The sequence below is a fragment of the Gymnoscopelus microlampas genome (assembly GCF_963454915.1).
Source record: "Gymnoscopelus microlampas genome assembly, chromosome: 10".
In the NCBI taxonomy this organism is placed as follows: Eukaryota; Metazoa; Chordata; class Actinopteri; order Myctophiformes; family Myctophidae; genus Gymnoscopelus; species Gymnoscopelus microlampas.
In genome coordinates, this window is record NC_139947.1 from 3,800,344 (window position 1) to 3,826,264 (window position 25,921).

The 25,921-nt window shown below is 42.2% G+C and overlaps 3 protein-coding genes across 3 annotated transcripts in view; 1 reads left to right on the forward strand and 2 right to left on the reverse strand.

Annotated features, from left to right (window-relative positions):
• LOC311053150 (NACHT, LRR and PYD domains-containing protein 1-like) overlaps positions 1-22,107 on the reverse strand; it is a 47,523-nt gene extending 25,416 nt beyond the window's left edge. Inside the window, exons 1-4 of the mRNA XM_084068582.1 lie at positions 20,470-22,107; positions 17,043-17,216; positions 16,605-16,775; positions 16,310-16,480 (exon numbers count right to left, since the gene is read on the reverse strand). Coding sequence (XP_083924708.1) covers positions 16,310-16,480; positions 16,605-16,775; positions 17,043-17,216; positions 20,470-22,106 — 2,153 coding nt within the window. The 5' untranslated portion in view covers position 22,107. The remainder of the gene's footprint in view (positions 1-16,309; positions 16,481-16,604; positions 16,776-17,042; positions 17,217-20,469) is intronic.
• On the forward strand, positions 5,845-12,089 carry LOC311053217 (actin, cytoplasmic 1-like; the record flags this gene model as incomplete). The annotated part of the gene is made up of 3 exons (XM_084068675.1): positions 5,845-5,894; positions 11,344-11,552; positions 11,905-12,089. The coding sequence occupies 3 exons, from the start codon at positions 5,845-5,847 to the stop codon at positions 12,087-12,089; spliced, it is 444 nt and encodes a 147-aa protein (XP_083924801.1).
• Positions 22,108-22,584: 477 nt separating the features above from the next.
• LOC311054048 (uncharacterized protein) overlaps positions 22,585-25,921 on the reverse strand; it is a gene marked incomplete at its 3' end in the record, with an annotated part of 51,788 nt that continues 48,451 nt past the window's right edge. Inside the window, exon 7 of the mRNA XM_084069928.1 lies at positions 22,585-22,820. Within this exon, the coding sequence (XP_083926054.1) occupies positions 22,585-22,820 (236 nt within the window). The remainder of the gene's footprint in view (positions 22,821-25,921) is intronic.

Genomic DNA, 25,921 nt, shown 5'->3' on the forward strand with positions numbered 1-25,921 from the left:
TTGGGATGCCCAAAAAGGAGGCAAAAAGGCTGGCAAAGTATTGTTCTATTTCTGCTATAATTGGCAGCCGTCACATATGGCGGAGACGCTGTTACTTATACCCATAGAGAAACTGAGTGACATGCTTATTGTATCATGAAGACGTATTCCATGATTTTGTGATGTAATCTCACTGCACCTTTAATATTTGTGTCCTTGTATACTCTCCTTTGTGTGGACATAAATAAATGGTTAAAATGTGAGAGACGTGTTTGTTGAGATTTGGTGTTTCTAAAATGCGCCAGATTCAGTTTTCTTCACCCAGGAAACTTGCATCTTTGTTCATGATTACACAAACGAGAAGTCTCTCTGAGAGTAGCCTAAATGTTAACCTCACAATGCCAAAAAACAAACATTGATTGCGAAAAAAACAAAACAAAATATAGCTGCAAGCAGCAATAAACGGGTTTGAGGCATGAGGCAAAAAGCAATATGGAACAATAGAGCAATAAGACATAAAAACAGAATGGATTGAACTTGAGACAAAGCAGCCCATGCAACTAACAAATGAGCATTCTCATTAGCTGAGCAGAGTGTTGAGGGATGGTGGCTAGCAAACCAGGGTTAGGGACCTCACTCATGGACACCTCAACCCATGGCCATAGACAGGAATCGAATGTTCAACCTTCGGACTCACAGGCTGTCTCACAGGCACTAGTGATTGAGCTAAGGCTTCATCCAGCCTGACGGTGTCTGTTGAAGATCATAGACTCTTGCCTTCTGCCATGGGGCTGCAGTGGCTCAAGGGTAGAGTGGCCGGGTAGAGTGAACTGGAAACCGCAAGGTTCCCAGTTCGATCCCGGAGTCCCCCAGAGTTAGTGTCGAAATGTACTTGAGCAAGACGCTGAACCCCTAATTGCTCCCGATGAGCATGGTTTCCTCCGCCACCGGTGTATGAATGTGTGTGTGAATGGGTGAATGGCACAATCAATGTAAAGCGCTTTGGATAAAAGCGCTATATAAATGCACCATTTACCATTTATGAACCAAGCCCCTGTTTCACTAAAACTAAGATCAGTGGTTCACAAAGCATTTATCAATAGAGAAACGTGATGTCTCCGCTGTACCAAAACTAGTGAAAGTAGCCGATCTACAAGCTCACAAAGCGTTGCTATCCAAAAAGTTGTGAGCTTGTAGATCAGCTATTTCCACAAGGAAATAGGGTATACATCGAAAATAACTACTCTCAAAAAGGCTTGTTATCTTTAAAAATTGCATACGCATGAATTAACACTAATCCATACCCGGTCGACGCATCCGTGGGGGGACATGCGCACATGATCTGGCAACCCGGGAGGCAGTTCGTCCCATATCTGCACAGCTGGGCAGCCCCGTAACCATGGCAACATTATTTTACACAAAGACGCTAATAAACAGCTGAGATTTGGTGAAATCGAAAAACTTCGCTGTTCTGTGCACATGGTAATGGTCAATGGCTGTGTGCAAATTCAGATCAATTGCTCCAGCCACTGAGGAGAACCGGGCAGAACAAATTTTGGTCTCACCACTACAGACAGACGTTACTCAAATTATAGGAGGATGGTCATGTTTTGTACAATGCCCCCCCGAACCCACTGTAAGATAGAGTTCTACTTCGGTTCACAGAATATTGAACATCACCATGGCACATCTACAAGAATGTAGGACAAACAGAGTTCCGTTCAAGCCATTTATTGTTCCGTTGCACACATGAGCATTTTATGATTGGGCAAGGAGGTGGTGAGGCTTCACGGTCATGGTTTTACACTATGAAAGATAGAAACACATGATTATTATACAATTCAACATTTAACACTACAATAAACCAAGTGACATTCAATATTTCTCTAAGATTGATGATTATTGTATTTCCCTGAATTCTATAATAAGTAGGCTACCTATGTGCTATGTTCATCACACACACACACACACACACACACACACACACACACACACACACACACACACACACACACACACACACACACACACACACACACACACACACACACACACACACACACACCCCTATCTATGAGTTTCAAGGCAAACAACACATAACCCACAAATTGCAACATGCAATCATGAACAAGTGAACTCACTTCAGTGACGCATGACCCAGGCCGCCTGAGACTCCAGGACAGAGGGCTCTCCAGTGGAGTGGTTACTGCTGCTGCTGCCAAGCAAAACTGAAGGACAGGCAGGGTATATATGTCGCAGGGAGATTGGCATTCGTTCGGAAATTGGAAAGGTATGCTCGTTTTAGGCGCGAGGCTGGGCTTCGGCGCGAGGCGAACGCTGAGGAGCGCTGAAAATAAAATGGATAATATGAGAGAAATATTCTATGACAGGTTGGATAATGAAGCGGTTAGCCAAACTGAGCAGAGTAACGCTGTATTTTTAACTCGCGAGACGGTGATAATAGTTATTGTCCATAACGGAGGCGCGCCGACTCAGCAGACCTTGAGGCCGAGGAGGTACGCCTGAGCGCCGTCCGAGTTTGTAAACCGATAGGGGGAGAATAGATCTTTTCAAGGGTTACTATCCACAACACTCTCTAATTAGAATGCATGCGTGCATGCGCGCGTGTGTGTGCGTGCGTGCGTGTGGGAGGGGGGGGCTCTAGTGTGGCTTGCATTGCCCTCTAGTGTTGGTTCTACATAATTGCCTAGTAACAGGTGTGTTGATTAGATAGACAGATTAACGTCACCAGTCGCAATCAAAGTGAATCAATAACAAAGGGGGAAGCGAGGAGGGGGGGACAAGCCCTCCTTTTTCAATTTCACTGGTTCTCCAATTTCCCTGTAACATATATACCAGGCCACTAATGAGTTGTGAATGAAGACAGGTGTGATTGGTGATGAGCGAGAGCAGGTGAGAGGGGTGGATCCAATCCATGGGAATAGGGGGAAGGTTGCTGACTAGATGACTCTTTTCTACACCCACCCTCACTAACCTTAACCTCAGTAAAACAACGCCTAAACCTAACCTCAAGAAACACTATTTGTAAAACTAAGAATTCCAAATGATGATCACCTCAACACATTGTTGGGGACAGGGATCGAACCAGTGACCTATGGACTCACAGGCTGCCTCTCTTCTCATTGAGCTAGAGATATGGCCTTGATGGTGTCTGTTGATATCTATACGTTTTTTCGTCTGTTATGAACCAAGCCTCTGTTTCGCTAACTAATCTAGATCACTGGTTCACAAAGCATTTACCAATAGAGATATGTGATATCTCCGCGGTACAAAAACTAGTGAAAGTAGCCGATCTACAAGCTCACAAAGCGTTGCTATCCAAAAAGTTGTAGATCGGCTATTTTAACAATGAAGTATGTCATACATTGAAAATAACTACTCTCAAAAAAGCATTTCATGGTATCTTTAACAATTGAACAAGTATTATTTGATACAGTCATGTTGTGTGCAATGCAATTGAAATGAAGTCTGCATGAGGTGGGACTTGAACCGGCGATCCTGTGGATACAAGGCAGATGGTATAGGAATCAAGCCATTGGACCAACAGACCTGAACTGGTGAAAAAGGAGCTCACACAGATGACACAGTTTCACGCAAATTGCTCAGAAATCCTGGGTTTAAATGTTTTTCAAACTGCTTTTCATTTATGGAAAATCCGCCACAAACATTTGTCGGCATAGGTCCAAAGTACATGTGTAGAACGTTTCACGCAAATTGCTCAAAAATCACTGCAGAAACACATAGTCCTGTAGCAAGCCCTCAAAAAAGGCCTTAGTTTTTGCGATACCCCCACCCGAGTTAGAACAAACCACAACCATGTTTTTTCTTATCTTTAGGGTCTCCCATTAATGAAATGGATTGTTGTGAAATGTTATTTTGGGGCAAAATTAGTTTTTTTGGCTATTCTTTAGAACTACCTCAATCTCTGGAATAGGCAAATCCGAATAGGGCAAAGGTGACCAAAAATGCTATAACCTGAGAATGCTCACTCTTATCTTCATCAAATTTGCTGAGGTATGAACCAGGTGTCTACCTTACATCACCAAAGAGTCAGAATGTAATTTACCTAAAGAAATACTGAAATATAGTCCTTTAAACATACTTTTAGTTTAGGCGGAAATGGTACCTTTGTAGTGTGGACTCCTCTACTTTCCCTCATTTAGAAAAACAACATACATTTATGTCAAACAAGCTGTTACTGCATAGCCTAAGATGCTATTAAACAATAACCAGTGGTTGTGTGGAGAGATCTAGTACAGTTTTATTGCAAATGAGATTTCTTTAGACCCCTAATCACAGTATTCCATTTGTGTAATGCTTCTCTGTATTGAGGCCTGCAATTCTCAAAATGAATTAATCTATGCACCTTTGGTTTGGATGTGTATAAAAAAAAGTTCTTACTACTGAAATCATAAATTCATATTTCCATTAATTAATGACATGGCTTCATGTTGCCCCTGCCACACACAGCAATCATGTGTGAGTGTGATTGAATATGGTGCTGTACTTTGCATATATGAAAAAAGGCACCGTACCCTAAAAAAGCGCCTGGGAATCCATTGGACTTGTCCAAATTGCAGAGATACAATTAGATAATTGTGAAATCCAATATTTTGTTTGTGACTATTAAAACACTGAAATGGTCACCCGTTTAACTAATTATATAGTAAATGTCCAACTACTTATATTTATTTTTTACTGGAACAAGGCTTCAAGATATCCTCAAAACACAACAAAACTAATAGTCACAATTTGCAGTAATTCAGAAGGTGGTAGCAGAGAATATTGTCAGTTGATAGATAGTATTGTTTTCAATATTGAAAGGTTTTAGATAGCTCTGTGGATCAAATTTAGCCCAAACTAAATTCATCTTTGACTATACACCCCACCCCAAAAAAATGTCATGCATTATGAACCAATCTCTCTGCACCCCTCCCCTTACCCACCCAACTTCATAACTCCTCCCCTACATACACGAGAATATTTATTTTTCTCGTGGACAAGCGCAGTGTCATCTTGTAGACACAAGATTTTGAAAAACATTAAATAGATGTTTTAAAACATTAGGAAGGCAATAAGTGTGAGTGTGCAAAGAGGTTAGTGTAGTGGAGGTTAGTGTAGAGCTGTCAGAACCGAGTATCTACTGGGTGCCTAGACAGGGGGGAGTATGGGGTGTGGGTCTGGTCTAGAGTTTACACTGGGTGAAAAGGGGGATATACCTGGATGTGTATGTGGCATATCCCCGCCCAACATAATTGGGCCTAGGGTTCCCCTCAGGTGGGTAGAGGGGAGTATAGGGGGTCACTGGATTGCTCCCTGGGCACTTGGAGCGCAGAAGAGCAAAGTTAGGAGCCAAGGAGACCCTGAGCTTCTCCTCCCCCCATGTCCGACATGCAAAACCTCCAACAGAAATGATACGCCATTTCAACGAAGACAGTTCTGCAAACGATACATGAAAGATAAACTTGTATCTTTGCCAGATCTCACTCCAAGTGGCTTAGGGTGCCTGCGCTCTCCTCGTTCTCAGCTCCTCCAAAAGCAAATTAGCATTTGGGATGCAAACGATTTCTAAGTCACGGCACGCTGGAGGACGGAGTGAGGAGGAGGCAGAAATTAAGGTATTGGAATTTAGCTAATGCGTGAGGCTGAGAGGAGTGTCCCTATGTCGCCTGGCTCACTGGATAGTCCCACTGGTCCCAAGTGGACCTCCACGCTGGCTCCCAAGATAGGCATTCCCGAGATAGTCTCTCTTTAGTTAGCATAAGTAGTGAGGACAGTCCCCAGTGGTGATGGTTGTAAGACCTCCACATGTTGCAAGACTGTGTCGTATGTACAGTATGCCAAATGGACCTCCTGGCGGGTCTGGCTGGCTCCTATGCCCGAGATAGGCACTCGTGAGTGGGCATAGGCATTCGTAAGGAGGGTCGGCCCCCCCATAGTGGTGGTTGTAAGACCTCCACGTGGTGGTGCATGACTGTGTCAGGCAGACAAGGGTGTATGTCGGACTGGCTCACAGGAGAGTCGTGGTGGCTGACCGTTAATATTCCCAGGGGCCCCCAGTGACTTATGTTATGGCTCAGAGCGTCCTCTCCCCTCTCCAGAACAGCTCCACAACAAAAACTTGGTGTTTGCCTAAAGCAATGCTTGTTTGTGAGATAGCAGCAGAGACACAGCCCCTTATGGGCGTGGAGGTAGGTTAGATTGGGATTCTATGGGGAGACTGGAGCCCAGGGCGTCATGGGCTGTCCCCTATACGTACTGTACCTTCTTGCTGTTAAAAATATCAAGGTTCAAGCTTATTGCCAGCAGTACCAATCATAAAATAAAGACATGTGAAATTAATTTTGCACTAAAACCTCACACAACTACTAGTCTCAGGAATAAGGAGATGTTTGTGACAAGCACATCTGCACCTTATCCACGCCACACTCCTCCACCACCCCTGCCTAGACACCCAGACACTAGATACATGTTGTGATAGCTCTCTACTGACTTGCACATCCTCTCTAGGCCCATAAGGGGCCATTTCTCTCCACTGTATCCCCACTTAGGAGTCCATCTTCCCCATAGACCAGACAAGTGGCCATTATTTTTTAGTGTAGCGTTGTGAGCTTGTACATCGGCTATTTTCACAATGTTTGCCTCTTTCTTACCTAATATTTGAGATGATATTGAGTCTTAAGAATAATTCAATTGTAACTTTAGAAATGTGCAGATACCCTGTATACACATACTGTATGTTGGTTTGTTTACTGTTGAGTTAGAAAACAATGTTGCACATCAAGCTAACCATCTGGTTGGGGACCTCCCAAAATAATTTGGGGGACCCCCAGTTTGGGAACCAGACACCTTTACAAACAAATTGGTGAAGACATTTCTCAGTAAGGAATTTCTTCCAAGATTTGTGTAATATTCCCAGTCTATCACATTGGCAGCCATGTTTTTACAAATGTCACAGTACCTACCACCCAGTAATAATTCATTCATTCCTTATTGGTATCAAAAGAAATCTTGAAAGCTTCAACAGAATGTGAATTACATGTATAGGTGATGAATTCACCAATCCTGGGCATTATGGCATGTAGAAAAGGGAGAAATGTCAAATTACATTGTTAAATATGCTTATAACCAATTGCTTTAATATATAATTGTACTTATAATCACTTGACTATAATTTATATATGCTAATTGGATTCCTAGATCACCAAAAATGGGGTTAGGCACCAAAATTACTTGTGAAGGGCAAATAATGGAGTAATGGTCTTTTAAGGAACTGGTGACGGCCATCTTGGACATTTGACATTTCTAATGATCAGATTTTGGTAAAATGTTGATATGTTATTAAGTACACCTGATACTACAATAAACCATTGAGAAACCTTTGGTTCTAATTATTTTTTGGGTCAAACCATATTTTGCACCCTGTTTTATTTCCAGAGATGGGTTATGTCTAAAGAAGTCTAATTTGCAATAAAACTGTACTAGATCTCTCCACACAACCACTGGTTATTGTTTAATAGCATCTTAGGCTATGCAGTAACAGCTTATTTGACATAAATGTATGTTGTTTTTCTAAATGAGGGAAAGTAGAGGAGTCCTCACTAGAAAAGTACAATTTCCGCCTAAACTAAAGGTATTTTTAAAGGACTATATTTCAGTATTTCTTTAGGTAAATTACATTCTGACTTTGGTGATGTAGGGTACACACCTGGTTCATACCTCAGCAAATTTGATGAAGATAAGAGTGAGCATTCTCAGGTTATAGCATATTTGGTCACCTTTGCCCTATTCGGATTTGCCTTTTTCAGAGATTGGGGTAGTTCTAAAGAATAGCCAAAAAAACTAATTTTGCCCCCAAATAAAATTTCACAACAATCCATTTCACTAATGGGAGACCCTAAAGATAAGAAAAAACATGGTTGTGTTTTGTTCTAACTCGGGTGGGGCTATCTCAAAATCTGAGGGCCTGTGCTACAGGACTAACAGGTTTAAGTGTTTTTCAAACTGCTCAAAATGGCGGAAAATCTAAGGGCGGAGCTTACTGGTCAAAGGGATACATGTGTTCCTCATGAGTCAAGGCACATGTGTAAGCAAGTTGCATGGCTGTCGGCCAAACGAGGCATTACTTTTACCTGTTTAAAGTTTCATTTTCAAAAAATTTTTATAGCGCCCCCCTTTGGCCAATTGGAGTAAGATTGGTTTCAGTGATATTTGGAATGACCCCTCTACATTACTGTAACGTTTCAAAGAAATGTGAGTCTGCATGTATGTGTTGGGGGCAGATGAATAATTGTCATAAAACTGCAATATTCATTGGCTCATAAAAGCTTCCCCAGTTTGTTGGCATAGGTCCAAAGCTCATGTGTAAAATGTTTCGTGCAGATTGCACAAAAACCCCAGGAGGAGATTTTTTACCGTTTTTCATATAATTCAAAATGGTGGGAGATCTAAAGGTCAGAGGTCAAAAGTCAGAGTGTGAAAGTTGCATGAGGAGATGCATGTGTGAGAGAGACCTCCACAGCTAGCCGGCTGCCTGTGTAATTCAACTTCTGAAGGAACCCTGTATTCTGCTTGATCCACCTAGACAGTTTGAGTATATTTTCTTATAATAGCAGGTTGTAGCAAGTAGCTGTACTTAGCTCCAAAGTGTCAGTGTTGTATAGTTGTATAGTTGTAGAGTTGCATTGTAGAGTTGGTTTAGCCTAAAAATAGTTTGTTATTTTGCTAGCTTCAAAGCCTATTGTATAGGTCTCAGCTGACAGCCCCATTAAAGGGAGTTTCACTTGAACCTGATCAATAGCCTTGGATAAGTAGGGGAGTGGCCTAGAGAGTCTAAAGTGTTTATAAGTGTGTCCAGTTACAGTGTTGCTTCAGTGTGTAATTCAACTTCTGAAGGAACCCTGTATTCTGCTTGATCCACCTAGACAGTTTGAGTATATTTTCTTATAATAGCAGGTTGCTTTAAGTAGCTGTACTTAGCTCCAAAGTGTCAGTGTTGTATAGTTGTATAGTTGTATTGTAGAGTTGGTTTAGCCTAAAAATAGTTTGTTATTTTGCTAGCTTCAAAGCCTATTGTATAGGTCTCAGCTGACAGCCCCATTAAAGGGAGTTTCTCTTGAACCTGATCAATAGCCTTGGATAAGTAGGGGAGGGGCCTATACTCCCGGCAGGCGATTAGCAATCAGTTGAAGTGGCCTTAAGTACTTGCTCTGAAAGCGGTATCTTTCAAGCGGCCAGACGAACAAAGGCAGCAGCAGGCGACTTAGACGAACAAAGGCAGCAGCAGGCGACTTAGACGAACAAAGGCAGCAGCAGGCGACTTAGACGAACAAAGGCAGCAGCAGGCGACTTAGACGAACAAAGGCAGCAGCAGGCGACTTTGTCAAAGCGCGACTTAGTCAATGAACGACCTTCGACATTGAGTGCTTTTTCTCTTAAGCAGCATCATTGTTAGTGACTTATATAGTAGCGTGATATAGTAGTGTGTATAGGTTCAGTGATCTACAATGTGTTTTCTTCCTATTCCTGTCCTCTCCTCTTCCTGGTGGTCGCAAAAACACTGGGTTACACCCAGCTGTCGCGAGACCGCTAATCTAATATATCCTACTATTTCAACTCACGTCGAGCAAGTGGTAACAGGGGGGCTCTGGAATTGCCACTCGGCTGTGGTGCCTGAGATAACCAACCTGGGTGTTAGAATGGACCCCCACCTCAACTATGAGGCCCACATCAAACACCTTTGCAAAAACATTGTTCTTCCGCCTCAGGAATATAGCCAAACTCTGTCCCACCCTCACTCTGCCTGATGCTGAAATGCTAGTCCAAGCTTTCGTCTCCTCCAGGCTTGACTACTGTAACGCACATCTCATCGGGATCCCAAGCAAGAGCCTTCAAAGGCTCCAATACATCCAGAACAGCGCTGCTAGGTTCTTGATGAGCGTGCGTAAATACGAGTACATCACTCGCATTCGCCGCTCACCGCACTGGCTTCCCATCTCCTCCCGGACAGAATACAAAATCTCCCTGTTAACCCATTCACTGCCAGACTTATTTCTGGCTGTGTTTGCCTACTGCCAGCAATTTTGTTTTCTTTTTTTCTTTTCAACTGGTCACAGAATATTTATATCCAGTTTGATCGATCCCATTACGGTTGCTAAGCATGGAGGGGATTCACTGTGCTGCTACGAGAGAAAAAAAATCCACCCGTGACCCCCCCTTCTGGTTTTCAGGCTGTTGGATAAAGCATGTCTTGCCAAAATGCAAGGCGAAAAAAGTAACCCAAGATACAGCTGTTTTCTCTAAAAAGCTAAACACGAAGTGGATTGGGTGAAGGGGATCTTTCGATAACGTGATCTCCTGGATCTGTTTGACCTACGCTGTTGTCTATCACTCAGGTGATAGACCACAGCGTCATCTAGTGGAGCCCCCCCCCCCCCCAATTTTCGTCCTTAGCTACGTCAAATACGTCCTTGGCAGTGAATAAGTTAACCCACCAATGCATCCACGGTAATGCCCCCCCTTACCTTAAGGAACTACTCAAGCCACAGGCCTCCACTCGCAGCCTCCACTCTGGAAACACTAACCGCCTCCAAGTCCCCCATACCGAGCTCTGCACCATGGGTGACTGAGTGTTCTGCTCAGCTCCCCCTTTACTGTGGAACTCACTCCCGGACCAGCTAAGCTCCACAGTCTGTCGATGCTTTTAAGAGACGACTAAAGACTCTCCTTTTTAATAAAGAATTTGGTTAGCTATTCAGGTTTTAACCCCTTGTTTTTTTCTTTGCACACTTTTATCCTGTGATTTTGTAACCCCATTTTTTCACCCAGTGCCAATTGTCTAAGTAATCCTGGGTGCAAGGCCAGATTAGCTCTATGTGGTGCCCCAGGACGACCTCAAGTTGAAGTGCCCCCCCCCCCTCCCTCGTGCACTTGTGCGAAAAATTGGCGGTTTTTGCTTGTTTCTTTTCGTTTTTTGGTTACTTTATTTCGGTTTTAGGGTTAGGGTTATATTATTTAATTCTTATATATATATATAAAAAAATATATATAAGAGTTTTTTTTGGTGTCCCCATCGCCCCTATGGGTAATCCGGCCCTGACTGGGTGTTACACTCCCTCTGCCAACTTAGGGAGAGCCCAGAGCTGAACTCATGCCTCCTTCAATGCATGAGGGCTAACAAGCCTTCTTATTAACTGACGGAGGGGAGTTTCCCCGGTAAGACATAGCGCGTCTGCGCGTGGAAGGAACACGTTATTCCAACCAGTTCCTTTCCCCTCGATCAGGCGCCCCGGCTGACCAGGGGGAGGCAGTATAGAGACCAGGATTACTGCATGTTTTTGTGAGGGCCATCCAGGCCGTGCTGTCCCTGTACGCCTCTGGTCGTACCACCGGTATCGTCATGGACTCCGGTGACGGCGTGACCCACACTGTGCCCATCTACGAGGGCTACGCTCTGCCCCATGCCATACTCAGGTTGGACCTGGCTGTACGCGACCTCACAGACTACCTCATGAAGATCCTCACGGAGAGGGGCTACAGCTTCACCACCACAGGTTGGCAAAAACACCTTGAAACCAGCCAAACTCCTCAGCCACACATTGAAACCAGCTAGAGAAGGCTTTTAGTGTTATATTGTTGCTAGAGGTGTAAAACCCCTCAACATCCTGTCGGCGGTTTACACCACAAGCAAACTTAAACCACTTAATCCCTTTAGACTTGGTAAACAGGACATGTGCTGGCTCTGTACTTACTACACAAAATCTCTTGGGCAAAAATAGCTATAGATCGGCTATTTTTGGCTTAAGTTCCCCCACAATATGCATGCTGGGATTCCAGGTTGTTAAAGAATATGAATTATATATTGCCTTCTGTTAACTAATCTCATTCTCCTCTTCTGCCCAACAGCCGAGCGTGAGATCGTGCGTGACATCAAGGAGAAACTGTGCTACGTTGCACTGGACTTTGAGCAGGAAATGGGCACCGCGTCCTCGTCTTCCTCCCTGGAGAAGAGCTACGAGCTGCCCGACGGACAGGTCATCACCATCGGCAACGAGAGGTTCCGTTGCCCAGAGGCCCTCTTCCAGCGGTGAGTCACTAATTTCAGTAATTTGGATTCCATAGCAGCCAGCATGTCTTCTATGGAAGCATGTTGGGCAGCGAAAATAGCCGATCTACAAGCTCTCAATGTGTCTAGTAGAAGTCTGATTTCTTTGCCTGGTTGGCAGTATGTAAAACGGCAGGAACAATATTACTAAACATCATAATTGTATGTATTGACTCATTTTAACACTGTTTCACAGTCTCATAATAATAGGGTTTGGCCATACATATTTTCAGTCGTGAGCTTTTATTTTGCTTTAATCTATGTTTACATGAAATGTTATCACTCAATTAGTTGTCACGCTGTCCAGTTAACAAATTTGGTTCCAGTTGTACACTCTCTTAGGATTTTATAGTATAGCTTGTGGTCCCAGAGATAGAAAATGTTATCAAATGGGGGTCCGTGGTGTAATGCATATCAAACTGGGGGTCCTTGAAATTAAAAGGTTTGAGAACCACTGTGACAGGGGATACTGTGTGTTCCTATTTGAGACAGTTATGTATGCAAATATTCCAAAACGTTCACTTCATTAATGTTTTTAAATAGCCGATCTACAAGCTTGTAGATTGGCTATTTTCAAATGGCTGATGTATATAGGGTCTATGTGGCTTGCTGATTTTGATGCTATAGATATTAACACATTTTTCTGGGGACCCTGTATAGTTAATCAGTAAAGTTATTTAACATGACAGTGTGGTGCTAAAGCTGCAGTTGAAATCCAGCTCTTAGAGAACCACTCCCCTGGTGTGTGTTCATATTATTTGAGATATTAAATTATGTGCAGGCCTATTGGCTTTGGACTGACAGAGACAGACAGAAAGCTGCTCAATACATGTTCCTCCTGTGTGCAAATAGCCAATCTACAAGCTTGTAGATCGGCTATTTTCAACCAGGTGATGAAAGGTTTAAAGTGGCTAAAATGTGTAACATGGATTATAGGCCAAATGCTACAGCAGAGGAAATGGTGACAAATCAAATGAGTGATTGACTGTTTTAGACAATATGCATCTTGATTCTAACCAAATTACTGTATCTGAGATATTCATTTATGTCTAGGCTCCTATGCTCTTGTTTAGTGTACATGATAGAGCAGTGGTTCTCAAACAGAGGGTGTACAAGTGGAACCCATTTGGTTCCATTTTTTCACTCTTAGAGTTAGGATTTTAAAGTATAGGTTGCTGTCCCAGAGGTAGAAAATGTTCAAATAGGGGTCCTTGAAATGAAAAGGTTTGAGAACCACTGTGATAGAGGATACTATGCGGTCATATTATTGTCTCCGCCAGGCCGAAAGGCATGGCGAGAGAGTATGTTTTGCATCCTGTCTGTCCGTCCGTCCGTCTGTCTGTGACCAGCTAATCTCCAGGACCGTTGACATGATCACAGCGAAACTGTGCACACACACTCCCTGGATGCCAATTCAGAACCTCTGGCCCGATTTTTTGACATGGGCCTGTTATAGCGCCACCAGGAGGCCGCTTTTTGCCAAATATTGTTTTTGACAGTACTTCTACAGATTCTGTCCAAACGTCACGTAAATCGGTACACAGTATCTCTATAGTCATTAAACAAAACAGGTCTTTCAGATTTTTCATATTCCATCCTGATTGGCTAAGAATGACATTTAAAGTTTGAGTAGCCCGTTTTGAACAAAAACTTTGCACGCACATTCGCAACATAGCTGTCTGTCTCTAAACCATACAACATAGCTGTCCGTCTCTAAACCATACAACATAGCTGTCTGTCTCTAAACCATACAACATAGCTGTCAGTCTCTAAGCCATACAATATAGCGGTCTGTCTCTAAACCATACAACATAGCGGTCTGTCTCTAAACCATACAACATAGCTGTCTGTCTCTAAACCATACAACATAGCTGTATGTCTCTAAACCATACAACATAGCTGTCTGTCTCTAAACCATACAACATAGCTGTCTGTCTCTAAAACATACAATATAGCTGTCTGTCTCTAAACCATACAACATAGCTGTCTGTCTCTAACCATACAACATAGCTGGTCTCACCACTGTCTTGTACACCTTCCATTTCATTCTTGCTGACACTTAGGTAGGGACATGGTGGTGTCAAAAAGCAAACAAGCACTGGTAGTAAGTACTTCTAGCTTATGCTGGATCCATGGTGCAACTCCCTGCAGCGCTGTGCCCTGCTGACTGTCTCACCTTTGTCCTGTTGTATGTTTACATGAAATGTTATCACTCAATTCATTGTTATGCTGTCCAGTTAACAAATTAACAAGGATGGTTGACAACTGTGTGCAAAGAGGCTGTGTTTTCAGATCAGCTACAGTTGTCTGAGAGTTGTCCAGTTAACAAATTAACAAGAACGGATGACAGCTGTGTGCAATGAGGCTGTGTTTTCAGATCAGCTGCAGTTGTCTGAGAGTTGTTCTTGTTGGTTGGCGGAGCCCGGGATCGAACCCGCGACCCGTGGCATAACAGAGTCCAGTAAACAAATTAACTCATTGAGTGCCAGGATTGCCAGAATTATTTCAGAATTGATTCTGAAAAGTGCCAGAGTTTTTTTCACAGAAAACAAAAAGTGCTTAGGAAGCGAGATACAGCCTTTTTCAGTTCTAAGTTAAACAAGGAGTGGATGGAGCTGCACACATTCAGATGATGATATCTTGGGTGCTGAACATGTTTTTCAAAAAAAAAAAATTATGCTAATTTTTCAAAAACACGTCAAACACGTTAATGGCACGTTGAGCCATAGCGCTAAAAACACGTGAAACACGTTAATGGCACTCAGTGAGTTAACAAGAACGGATGACAACTGTGTGCAATGAGGCTGTGTTTTCAGATCAGCTGCAGTTGTCTGAGAGTTGTTCATTGTTGGTTGGCGGAGCCCGGAATCGAACCCGCGACCCGTGGCATAACAGAAACACATGGCTACTAGACATGCAAATCACATGCAAATATGCATGAGACATGCAAAGGAGGGACCCTCCCCGATTTGATCACGTGACAGGGCTCGGCCAATGGCTTCGCCGGACGGAAAGCACTACGGTACGACCGATCCCCGGCCGCTAGGAAACACGGGGAGAACATGCAAACCCCACACAGAAAGGCCCTTTCGCCAACCCCACCTTAGGTATGGGCACTGATGACGCGGAGGAGAGAACACGCCCCCAGCGCCCACAGCGTCCCCTGCGGGAATCGAACCCAGGACCTTCTAGCTGTGAGGCAACAAAGCTACCGACTCCGCCACCGTGCCCCTTAAATAGGTTTAAATAAGCTTAAATCTGACTTAGGCCCGAAAAATTGCTTATTTTGGCCTAAGTCACACTAGGGAGTTAGGCCATTATACTAAAAGGGGAGGGTACAGCATGATCCTTTTCAATTAGGAGATAGGCGATATTACCAGAGGTGGCCAGTGTCATGAGGAGCTGACTTAGGCAAAAAATATCCTTTTCCTCAAAAAATGACTTAGGCCATATGGTTATAAACCGCTTATCAGGCTGATTGTCAGACTGTGAGTAGTTTTGCATAGCCAGGCGATCGAACTGATAGGTGACAGGAGGAGAAACAAATTCTAACTCCCAAATATTACTATAGTGACTTTAAGGGACTAATGTCACGTCACGGGGTCCCCTTCACGACATTTGACGCCTCCTGGAATGTGCCGTTCTCAAACCTAGGACGTAAAAAGGGTGGCAGCTCCGCTAAAAAAAAGTTTAAACGACGCGAGCCGTCTGAAGAGGACTTGAGCCATGAGAGGCACCGCCGAGCGAGCCGTTAGAGACAAATGACAAAATGATCGGCCATTTTGTTGCTATTACCCGTTGAAAATGGCTTGTTTTCACCGAGCTGCAATCCTAATATAGGAGTGGACGGAAGTGATTTCTTTTTGGAATGTCGTCACATTCGCCCATTCCTTCTATCAGAGTCGAGGGATCATTCCTAAGTTGTGTTAGAGCGCCCTCTTATGGAATTTTCAAAAAACATGGAAAACATCTACGTCCTTGGCAAGCAATGCGTTAACAGTAACAATGCTGTATCATTGCAGAAACATTGTTCAGGGGGGTGCTGGAATAGCGCTATATCGATGATGAAAAACACAGATATAGCCCCCCATTTTGCGCTTGTTATCAAGAAAGTGTGCCGGATTTTTATACAGTAGTTTAGCTTTTCATGAGCTACTGTATATGTGGGTTTGGTGGTTTCTATGGACACAGTTCAAATCTACTTACTTGAGAGTCTCTAGTTGACATTGTGATTTCTCCTGTCCGCCAGAAATCAATGTCAGTCCAGAACCTCCTAGGTGGTTGAAGCTCAGGTTCAGATGTTTCATATGGTAGGGGTTGCTCAGAGTTGAAGCCAGAGAACAACAGCCTTCCTCTGAGATGAGACAATGTGACAACCTGCAGATACATTTAGACTTTAGCAAATTGCTGCTGGTGTTCAAGTAGAGATCAACATAGAGAGAAATGGGGATCTATTTTTATTGCAGGTGCAAAATCTATTTGAATTAAAACTATTATTCACCCAAGAGTTTCTAGTCTACAGTTGTGACTTTTCAGTCCATCACATAGAATTTTCAGTCCTGAATCCAGTAGGTTGTTAAAACTTAGGTCCAATTCCCTCAGATAGGAGTTAGATCTGAGAATTGAGCTGATCTCTTCGCAGGATTTCTCTGAGAGGTTACAGCCTCTCAGCCTGAATGGAGACAAACCAAAAGGAAATGCATGTTCTGTTATCAAACCCATACTCAATCAAACACAATCTGATGTTTTATAGATGATGACATCAACTAATATCAAAACAGCCAATAGCATATATCAGGATTAATACATATTGGAATTTGGGGATAGGTGAAGATAGCTCTGATGGCTTAGACATTTTATATTTCAATGTTTCATTTTCAATGAACAATGTTTAAGAAATCCTGTTGCATTGTTACTCTGCAGATGCAGGACAACTGACCTGAGAATCTGCAGTCTACAATTTGGACTCTTCAATCCAGCAACAATTCGCTCCAGTCCTAGACCTTGTAGGTCGTTGTTACTCAGGTCGAGCTCTATCAGATTGGAGGGATTAGAGCTGAGAGCTGAGGCAACAATTTCATATTGTGTCAGTTTGAGGTTAACACCAACAAGCCTGTAAATAGAGATGGAATGGAAAAACTGTCGATAACATTGTAACATTTGATACGGCATCACACTACAACACTATTACATAACATGTATTAGGAAGGTGTATTCTCCCTGGGGTGTCAGCATGAACACAGGAGTTGGAGATATCAGTCAACTATATATAGGAGATATTCTTCCTTTGGCACAAAACCATTTGTGTTATCTATTATGCTATGACACATAAACATGTGAACATAGTATGTGCTAATACCAACTACAGTTGCTTCTACTTGTGTTATGAAAGTGTCATAACACCCATGTTTGTGTAAATGTCTGCTCTGTCTGTGTACATGTGATACCACAAATAAAGGAGTATTCAAAAAGTTGTATTTCTTTGCATTTCATATGAAAGTAGAGAATCATAGCTCTAAAATGCTGAATTACTTGTTTAGAGTGACCCAATATTTTAGGAAGTACACCTTATAGAATGATTGTGATTAAAGAAATAACACCCTGAATGTGGAGACACAGAGGTTACTCATTCTAGGTATTAAGTAGTGTAAGCTCCAAGGCTGACTGTGAATGGTTGTAGCTCAAGCATGAGCCAAGGTGAGACATGGCTCCTTTTGTCGCTATGCTTTGTTTCAGCTGAGCTGTCAGCATGTCAGCTATGTCGAAAACCCCACTTATTGTATCACAATTTACAGAACATAAGGAGAGAACGCAAAGTTGTGTTTCTAAAATCAAGTCATTGAGTGTGATTATAGGACAATTATAATCACAGAGATTCGCTGAGAATTAGGAGCGAGGAAGACCTCTGCATGTTGTGTGACTCTTGCATATTGAAGAGAGAGTGAGAAAAAAAACACTCCATGTCTTGGCAAGAAGACACTGTGGTAAACTCAAATTTTATTTCATAGGATTAATTAAGGAATAAGTCTGAGTAGCAGCTCTGGGATCTTTGCACGCATGCCCAATGTGCACCCAATAAACAACTAAACGGATTTGGAATTGCCCAAATAACGGAGTCGGCATAATGTATAGCGGGTACCCGTGTCCGTAAGATCCCATGTGGGGACAGTGCCAGCTGCCTTGTGCATAATTAACAGGTAGTGGGTAGTGGGTAGTGCCAAGGGATAGTGCAGGGCGCAAGATAGGTCCCAAAGAGTTATAGTGAAGAATAGAATGTGTGTGGACAGTTTCATGCCTTGGGTTCATGATTAGTGGCATTTTGTGTAGAATAGGCCACTCTCACAAACATGAGGGCATAAAGTAGGTTAAAAAGGTAGTTAGAAAGATCTTAAAAGAATCAACAGACTGGGGTGCTCTCAGGTGGTCAGGGAGAGCATTCCACAGTTGGGGGGGGCGGCCGAACAGAAGGCCCGGTTGCATGAAAACATTTTGTGTAAAATAAGCCACTCCTGCAAACCTTGGAAGCCAGTAGCAGCGAATTGGAATGGAACATCTGACAGATACATCTTGATCGTTGACTACAGAGATAATGTGTGCAGATCAGCGTGAGGTTTGGATAACATCTGAAGTAGTAGCAGTAAAAAATGTGCTTTGAAAAATGTGGGCTTAAGGTTCTTCATTGGCCAACTGGGAGTGTGCATGCATTTTTTCCTGCCAATTGGTTCAACTTTGCTAGAGGCACATGGTGCAAAATGGGCCCCTCCCTCAAACTTTCAAAGCCAATCGTAGTCAATCGGAATTAAATCAAAATAATCTGACCAATCTTGATCACATCACTTCAGAGTATGGTGTACCAATTTGGGTAGAAGTAGTAGTAAAAAGAATGTTGTGCAAAAATGAAATAAAGACAGATAGAAAAAAAGGCAGTCTCTGGTTGAACTAAAATGAGACCATGAAGGAACTTTGGAAGACAATTATTGCCAATCAGAATGAAATTTAAAAAAAAACATGTCTTGACAGATATGTCTTGATCAGTGGTGCCTGGCCCACGTAGCACAAGAGAGCGTGTGCTCCCCTACACTACCAGGGGGGATGCCGGGCTGGCGGGCTCCCCAGCGGGGTTTGGTTGGAATATCACTGTTTGCTGAGTTTTGCAGTGTTGCCAAGTCTGCCTGGTTGCTTGTTTCTCTCGTATACCTGGCAATGCTGCTGGCAGTGTTGTGTTGCCATGTCTGCTTCTTAAGCGATGCATTTGGACATGTATTCATAGACCTGGTTGCTTGTTTCTCTCTCGCATGTAACTTGCAACACTGGTTTCACGTTGAAAACAGGAAATACAAAGAAACGGTTGATTTATTAAAAGGTTCAAATGTAATTTAGATAGCATGTTATCAACTGGAAATGATGATAATAAATGGAGATGTTTGGACGTTGGAGGGATATCTACTGACATTGGGGAGTACAGAATACACAGAATTAACTGGCCGCCGTGCTGGCTGTAAATGTACTTGAGTAAAAGTACAATAGTAGAAAATGTACTTAAAGTATCAAAAGTAAAAGTACTCATTATGAATGTCCCATTTCAAGTTTTCAAATATATGAAAATCCTCTGAAAATAGCAGATCTACAAGCTCTGTGAGCTTGTAGATCTGCTATTTTCAAATGGCCGAAATGTATATAGGGCTGAAGCGGTTAGAACAGAAGTGGTAGATTGTGAGTAAAATAACTCACAATGTGTTGTGATGTGACGCCATGTGACTACTTTTACTTTTGTTACTTTAAGTACATTTTTATACCAATACTTTTGTACTTTTACTCAAATAAATGTTGAGTTCCGGACCTTTACTTGTAACGGACAATTTCTACATTACAGTATTGATACTTTTACTTAAAACATGTGAATACTTTTTCCACCACTGGTGAGTCATGAACAGAACTGACTATGAAATTGGCTGGAGGTGGGTAACATTGCCAAGACACTCGACTTAATCTTTCGAGGGCAAAAATAAAAAAATATTAAATTGAAAAATAATTGCTCACATTTCGTGAGTCTCTCTTTGTGCTCCTCCACGCAAAGAAAAACTCAGGCGCGCCTGGTCTTGATCACGTGACCATAGAGATAATGTGTGCCGATTGGTGCGAGGGACAGAGGGGAAAACAGTCTCAGGCCTTCGCCCATCCTGCCTGTGGAGACCAATATGATAACACTAGTGTGTGTGTGTGTGTGTGTGTGTGTGTGTGTGTGTGTGTGTGTGTGTGTGTGTGTGTGTGTGTGTGTGTGTGTGTGTGCATGCATGCGTGCAGGTATGCATGCACGTGAATGATGTCCCCTGATCTAATATGTTGATATTAACATGGCGGCTAACCTGGCCTTTCTGCAGTTTCTCACAGCAGGGATCAGTCTTCTTCCGCCTCCGTCTGTTGATATGTTGTATGTCTGCAGGTCCAACTCATCCAGAACCTCCTCTGACATCTGCAGTATGTAGGCCAGAGCTGAACACTGGATTTCAGAGAGTTTCTTCCCTGATCTGTTCTCTGACTGCAGGTACTGCTGGATCTCCTGCTGTATTGAGTCCTTCATCTCCACCAAACAGTGGAAGATGTTGATACATCTGTCAGAAGAAACGCTGAATGCTTGCATCGATTTCAGGTTGTCGATAGCTCTCTGGATCTCCTCCGAACTGTTCTCTGTCTGACCCAGCAGGTTGCCTAAGAGTCCCTTGTTGGACTCCAATGAGAGACCATGAAGGAAACGGACAAAGAGGTCCAAGTGGCCACTTTCGCTCTGCAGGGATTTTTCCATAGCAGCCTTCAGGAAGTCAGACAGGGAACCTTCATTGTTGTAACCTTCCATGTATGTCTTCAGGACCTCCATGTTCCTATATGTGAAACAGTGGTACAGGTAGACTGCAGCCATAAACTCCTGTATGCTCAGATGAACAAAGCAGTAGACCGTTTTTTGGAAGAGCACCCCGTCTTGTTTGAAGAATGCTGTGCACAAGCCTGAGTACAGCAAGTCCTCGTTCACATCAAGTCCACTATCTTCCAGGTCTTGCTGGTAGAACATGATGTTGCCTTTATTCAGTTGATCAAACGCCAGCCTGCCCAGCCTCAGAAGAACCTTTTCTTCAGCCTCTATGAGTTTATCTTTATCCGATTCATCTTTCCCACCGTACTTAATCTTCTTCCTCTTTGTCTCAGCCATCAGGAAGTGACAGTACATCTCAGTTAGGGTGTTCGGCAACTCGTCTGCCACCCCCCTGTCAAGATACAAGTTCTGCACAACGATAGAGGTGATCCAACAGAAGACTGGGATTTCGCACATTGTGTAGAGATTCTTTGATGCCTTCATGAGTGAGATGATTGAGTTGGCCAGGTTTGTATCACTGAACTTCTTCCTAAAGAACTCCTCCTTCTGGTCATTGGTGAACCCTCGCACTTCTGTCAACCTGTTAACAAAGTCCTCATGGATCTGTTCAGCTGCTGCAGGTCGTGTGGTTATCCAGATGTGAGCAGAGGGAAGAAGTTCCCCTTTGATGAGGTTTGCAATGAGAACTTCCACTGGGAACGGAGTTGTAAGGTCAGAGAAGTCATCTGGGCAGTCATGAGTCTTGAGGTCCAAAAGTATTTTTTTTTCATCCAGGCCATCAAAAACAAACAGAACTTTGAAGGGGCTGCAGTTGTAGTCTTCTGCCATCTGCAATGCACTGAGGATGTCATTGAGATCTTCTTTCTTAATACATCTGGTTTCCTTGATGCATTTGTGAATTAGGTCGGACAAACAAAAGCTTTCTCCGTCGAGCTGATTTAACTGGCGGAACGTGAACGGGAATATAAGGTGTGGATGTTGGGGACACTGCTTGTTGGCCCAGTCATGGACAAACTTGTGTACGAGGAAAGTTTTGCCAATTCCTGCAATACCAACAGTCAGCACGGTTCGGTTCTCTGTTCCAGAATGGTCTTCAAAGATTTCACTGAGTTTGACCGTTTTTTCCTCTCGCATCTTATTAACACATTGCCTGCCTAAGACGTATATATACGTCATTTAGAAATCAGCTGTTGCCTGCCAATGACGTATATATACGTCTTTGGAAAAAAGGGGAAAAAAAAAATTTTTTTTCAAAAAAAATTTTTTTTTTTTTTTTTTGCATTTTTTTATAATTTCAACCCTTGTCGAATTATGAACAGATTAGGAGCTAAAAATGTTCGAAGATTTGCTGCTCCATTCACTTCAATGTTAAAATTCAAACGGACAAACAATTCACTTTGTTTTTTGGTTTAAAACTACTGCTTTTGAGCTATATTGAAACATCAACCAAACATGTCAACGAGGTCAAAATGACCTCGTTGACATTTGTGAAACCACACCTGAATCTCATCTGTGATTAGAAACCATCTGGGGATCAATCATACTGGAGGAAAAAAATCTGTGGCTACGCGAACAGGTACCAAAAACATGGCAAAACCCTGGCAGGCAACAGCTAAAAATCTGAAAAAACTCTGGCAGGCAATGTGTTAATCTCCATCCGTCTGACCTCATGATGTCTGTGAATGTCTCTGAAGTTAATGTCTACATTGTAGAGTGAAATGTAGACTTTTTCAAACATCATCTTACGCTCATGGTCTAATTTGACACACTGATATGTCTTGCGAAACGTATTTTGAAGCATGTCTTCATAGTCAGTAATGAGAAACCCAACTACTTTCACCGACAAATCTGTAATGAATGAAGCAAATATTTGGTTCACAGCCTTGGTCATAAAAAAAGACCTACATAAACTAAGGACTCTTTCCATGAGTGCAGTTGATCTTAAAGGGGAATTTCTGACTAGCCTCTACTAGACTAGTGTTACAGTAGAACATTGTCATAACTCCATACCGAGTCCACCGTAGCTAAAACCCGAGTGGACGGCCCATGCTCTAGATCGCGTATTTTATTTATTTATTTTTTGTTTACCTGATGACCTGATGACCCATGTTATTCCAGCATGATTTGCCATGTCCATGCAGGAATTATACATGTTATAACTATTGAAATATTAATCACATTAAAAAGTGCTGTGATCCTTGCATAATAAAAATGTAATATCTTCTCTGATCATTGCTATGGAGTGCTTATGCAGTCACATGTGTTTGCTTGTCTCTTCAGCTCTTAACTAAACAGAAAATACATTTTTAGGTGAGAGAACTCATACAAGATACAGGATAAAACTACATGAAAAATAAAGTGGAAGTGATCTAACATATAAATTAACAGACAAAAGTAGAACTAGAACACATGATATTTGTGGTGTTCTCTCTCCTAATCGTATGAAATTTGTAACCCACCTGAAAAAAAAAAAAAAAAAAAAAAAAAAAAAAAAAAAAAAATATATATATATATATATATATATATATATATATATTTGTTCATTAAAGAGCTGTCATCATGATTTGTGTGCATGGGGATCTCATTTTAAACAAGCTTTGTGCTTTATGAGTCTTCCAGTTTAGTAGGCCTTGTATTGTGAATTTGTACTTCCATGTACTGTTGTTCTCATGTCTTACTAAATAAAGTACATCAATCAATCAATCAAGCAAGCTAGAGAGATGGGGAGACCACTATTACTTAACCCTTGCATTGTGTTAGAAAACGGCATCCACTTATGGTGTTAGCGGGTCAAATTTGACCCGTGATTTAAATCAGCCCAAAATATCCATGTAAACACTTTTTAAAATATTATGTTGGGTTAGGGCTAGGGTTTCATCTTTCAAAATATCTTGTTTTCTATTATAAAAATGTTAAAATTCTCATTAAATTTCATTACATTTCCTATAATGAAGGCAATGGATAATGATGTTATCTAGCTAGAATAGAATAATTAAGAATAATAATTAGAACACACTTCCAAAACTTAAAAAAAAAAATACTTGTTTTTGTTTTTTCACTTAAAAAAAAGTGTTAAAATTATTAAAAATAGTGACATTAGTGGTGTTAGGGTCCGAAATGACCCGTATACCATAGAAGGTAAAAATATATTTATTTTCATAAACTCAAACTTTATTTTACTCCTGATAGCAAATGCTAATTGAGGACAAGTCTCTCTCACTCTCAAACATGTAAACATTTAATATTGACAATTTGGGGGGTCACACTTCTTTGCCGGGTCATTTCGGACCCTAACACCTGATGAGACCATCAGAATTAATTAAAATGATGATAAATAATTTTGTTGCGTTAAAATGGCTATTTTCTGAGGATATCATGAAGCCTCGTTCCAATAAAGAAATGTGAAGGATACTTTTTACCTATTTGAACTTGAAAACGGGTCAAAAAAAGACCCCAACACAATGGAAGGGTTAACCAAACCTCTATACTATGATTACTATCACAATATAGAGGTTTAATACTTAGGCGGGAAATTGCCGTTTTCAATACACGATAGTGCGCTTGGTGATACAAGCGCGAAATTTGGCACAGATGTCCTTCATATGACCCTAATTGATAATCAACCTCTGGCCACGCAAAAATCCTAAGATTTCAAGATGGCCACCACCAGTTTTCAAAATGGCTGCAACTGGGCCAACATTTTGGACTATATAACTTTGCTGGGGCTGTAAATCTTTGATTTCCCCCTTATTTTAATATAGGAGAATATGTTCTGAAGGTATTTCTACCAAGTAAGATAAAAAAAAAAATAGGTTCCAATATGGCGGCATATTTTCCAATATGGCTGCAGATAAATTGCATAAATGTACATTCACATGAGCTTGTAGCACATGTATTTGTATTAATTACCATACACAGAATCAATGTATAGCACATTTTAAAGTGATTTGGTAGCTTTTTAATGACATAGGGCAACAGACTTTTCAATATGTTCACCAATAAAAAACTTAGATATATATAGGGATATTTTCTCAAACAGGTGCTGACCTTTTTCTCTTTCCGTGGAAGGACAAAGCTGTATGGCATCTGCTGAACGCATGAAAGAAGCAAAGACCTGATGGCTTTGATCCAATAGCTGATGCATTTTCATGAAGGGGGATCCATCTGAGGTCCTTCGACAGCTTTTTCAAGCCAAGTCTTTGTGTCTGTGTAGCTCAGTCGGTAGAGCTTTCACCTTCGGATCACATGGTCATGGGTTCGATCAGGATCAGTGTATGCGTAGGTACGGTGAGTGTGGCGCTCCACCTCAGCAATACCAGGGGGTCTACAGGCGGCCATAGCTGAGTGGTTAGTGAGCCCGCCTAGGGAGCCAGAGGCCCTGGTTGCCCCAGGTACGATTCAAGGCCAGCAAATGTGTCGATGAAATGAAATATGTCCCTGAGCAAGACTCTTAACCCCTAATTGCTCACAGGCCCTCATTGGAAACAAGACCACAAGGACATTCATGAACGGACCTGTTAAAGGAATTATCCTTATCCCTGGATAACCCCTGCGTTCTCAGCTGATACTGACAATAAGTCTCAGACTTACTTAATATGAAAAAGGGCGGCCATAGCTGAGTGGTTAGTGAGCCCGCCTAGGGAGCCAGAGGCCCTGGTTGCCCCAGGTACGATTCAAGGCCAGCAAATGTGTCGATGAAATGAAATATGTCCCTGAGCAAGACTCTTAACCCCTAATTGCTCACAGGCCCTCATTGGAAACAAGACCACAAGGACATTCATGAACGGACCTGTTAAAGGAATTATCCTTATCCCTGGATAACCCCTGCGTTCTCAGCTGATACTGACAATAAGTCTCAGACTTACTTAATATGAAAAAGTGCAACTGCTACGTCAGCTGCACACTCCTGCTGCTAGTACAACAACGTCAGTATCTGAGCTGCGAATCAT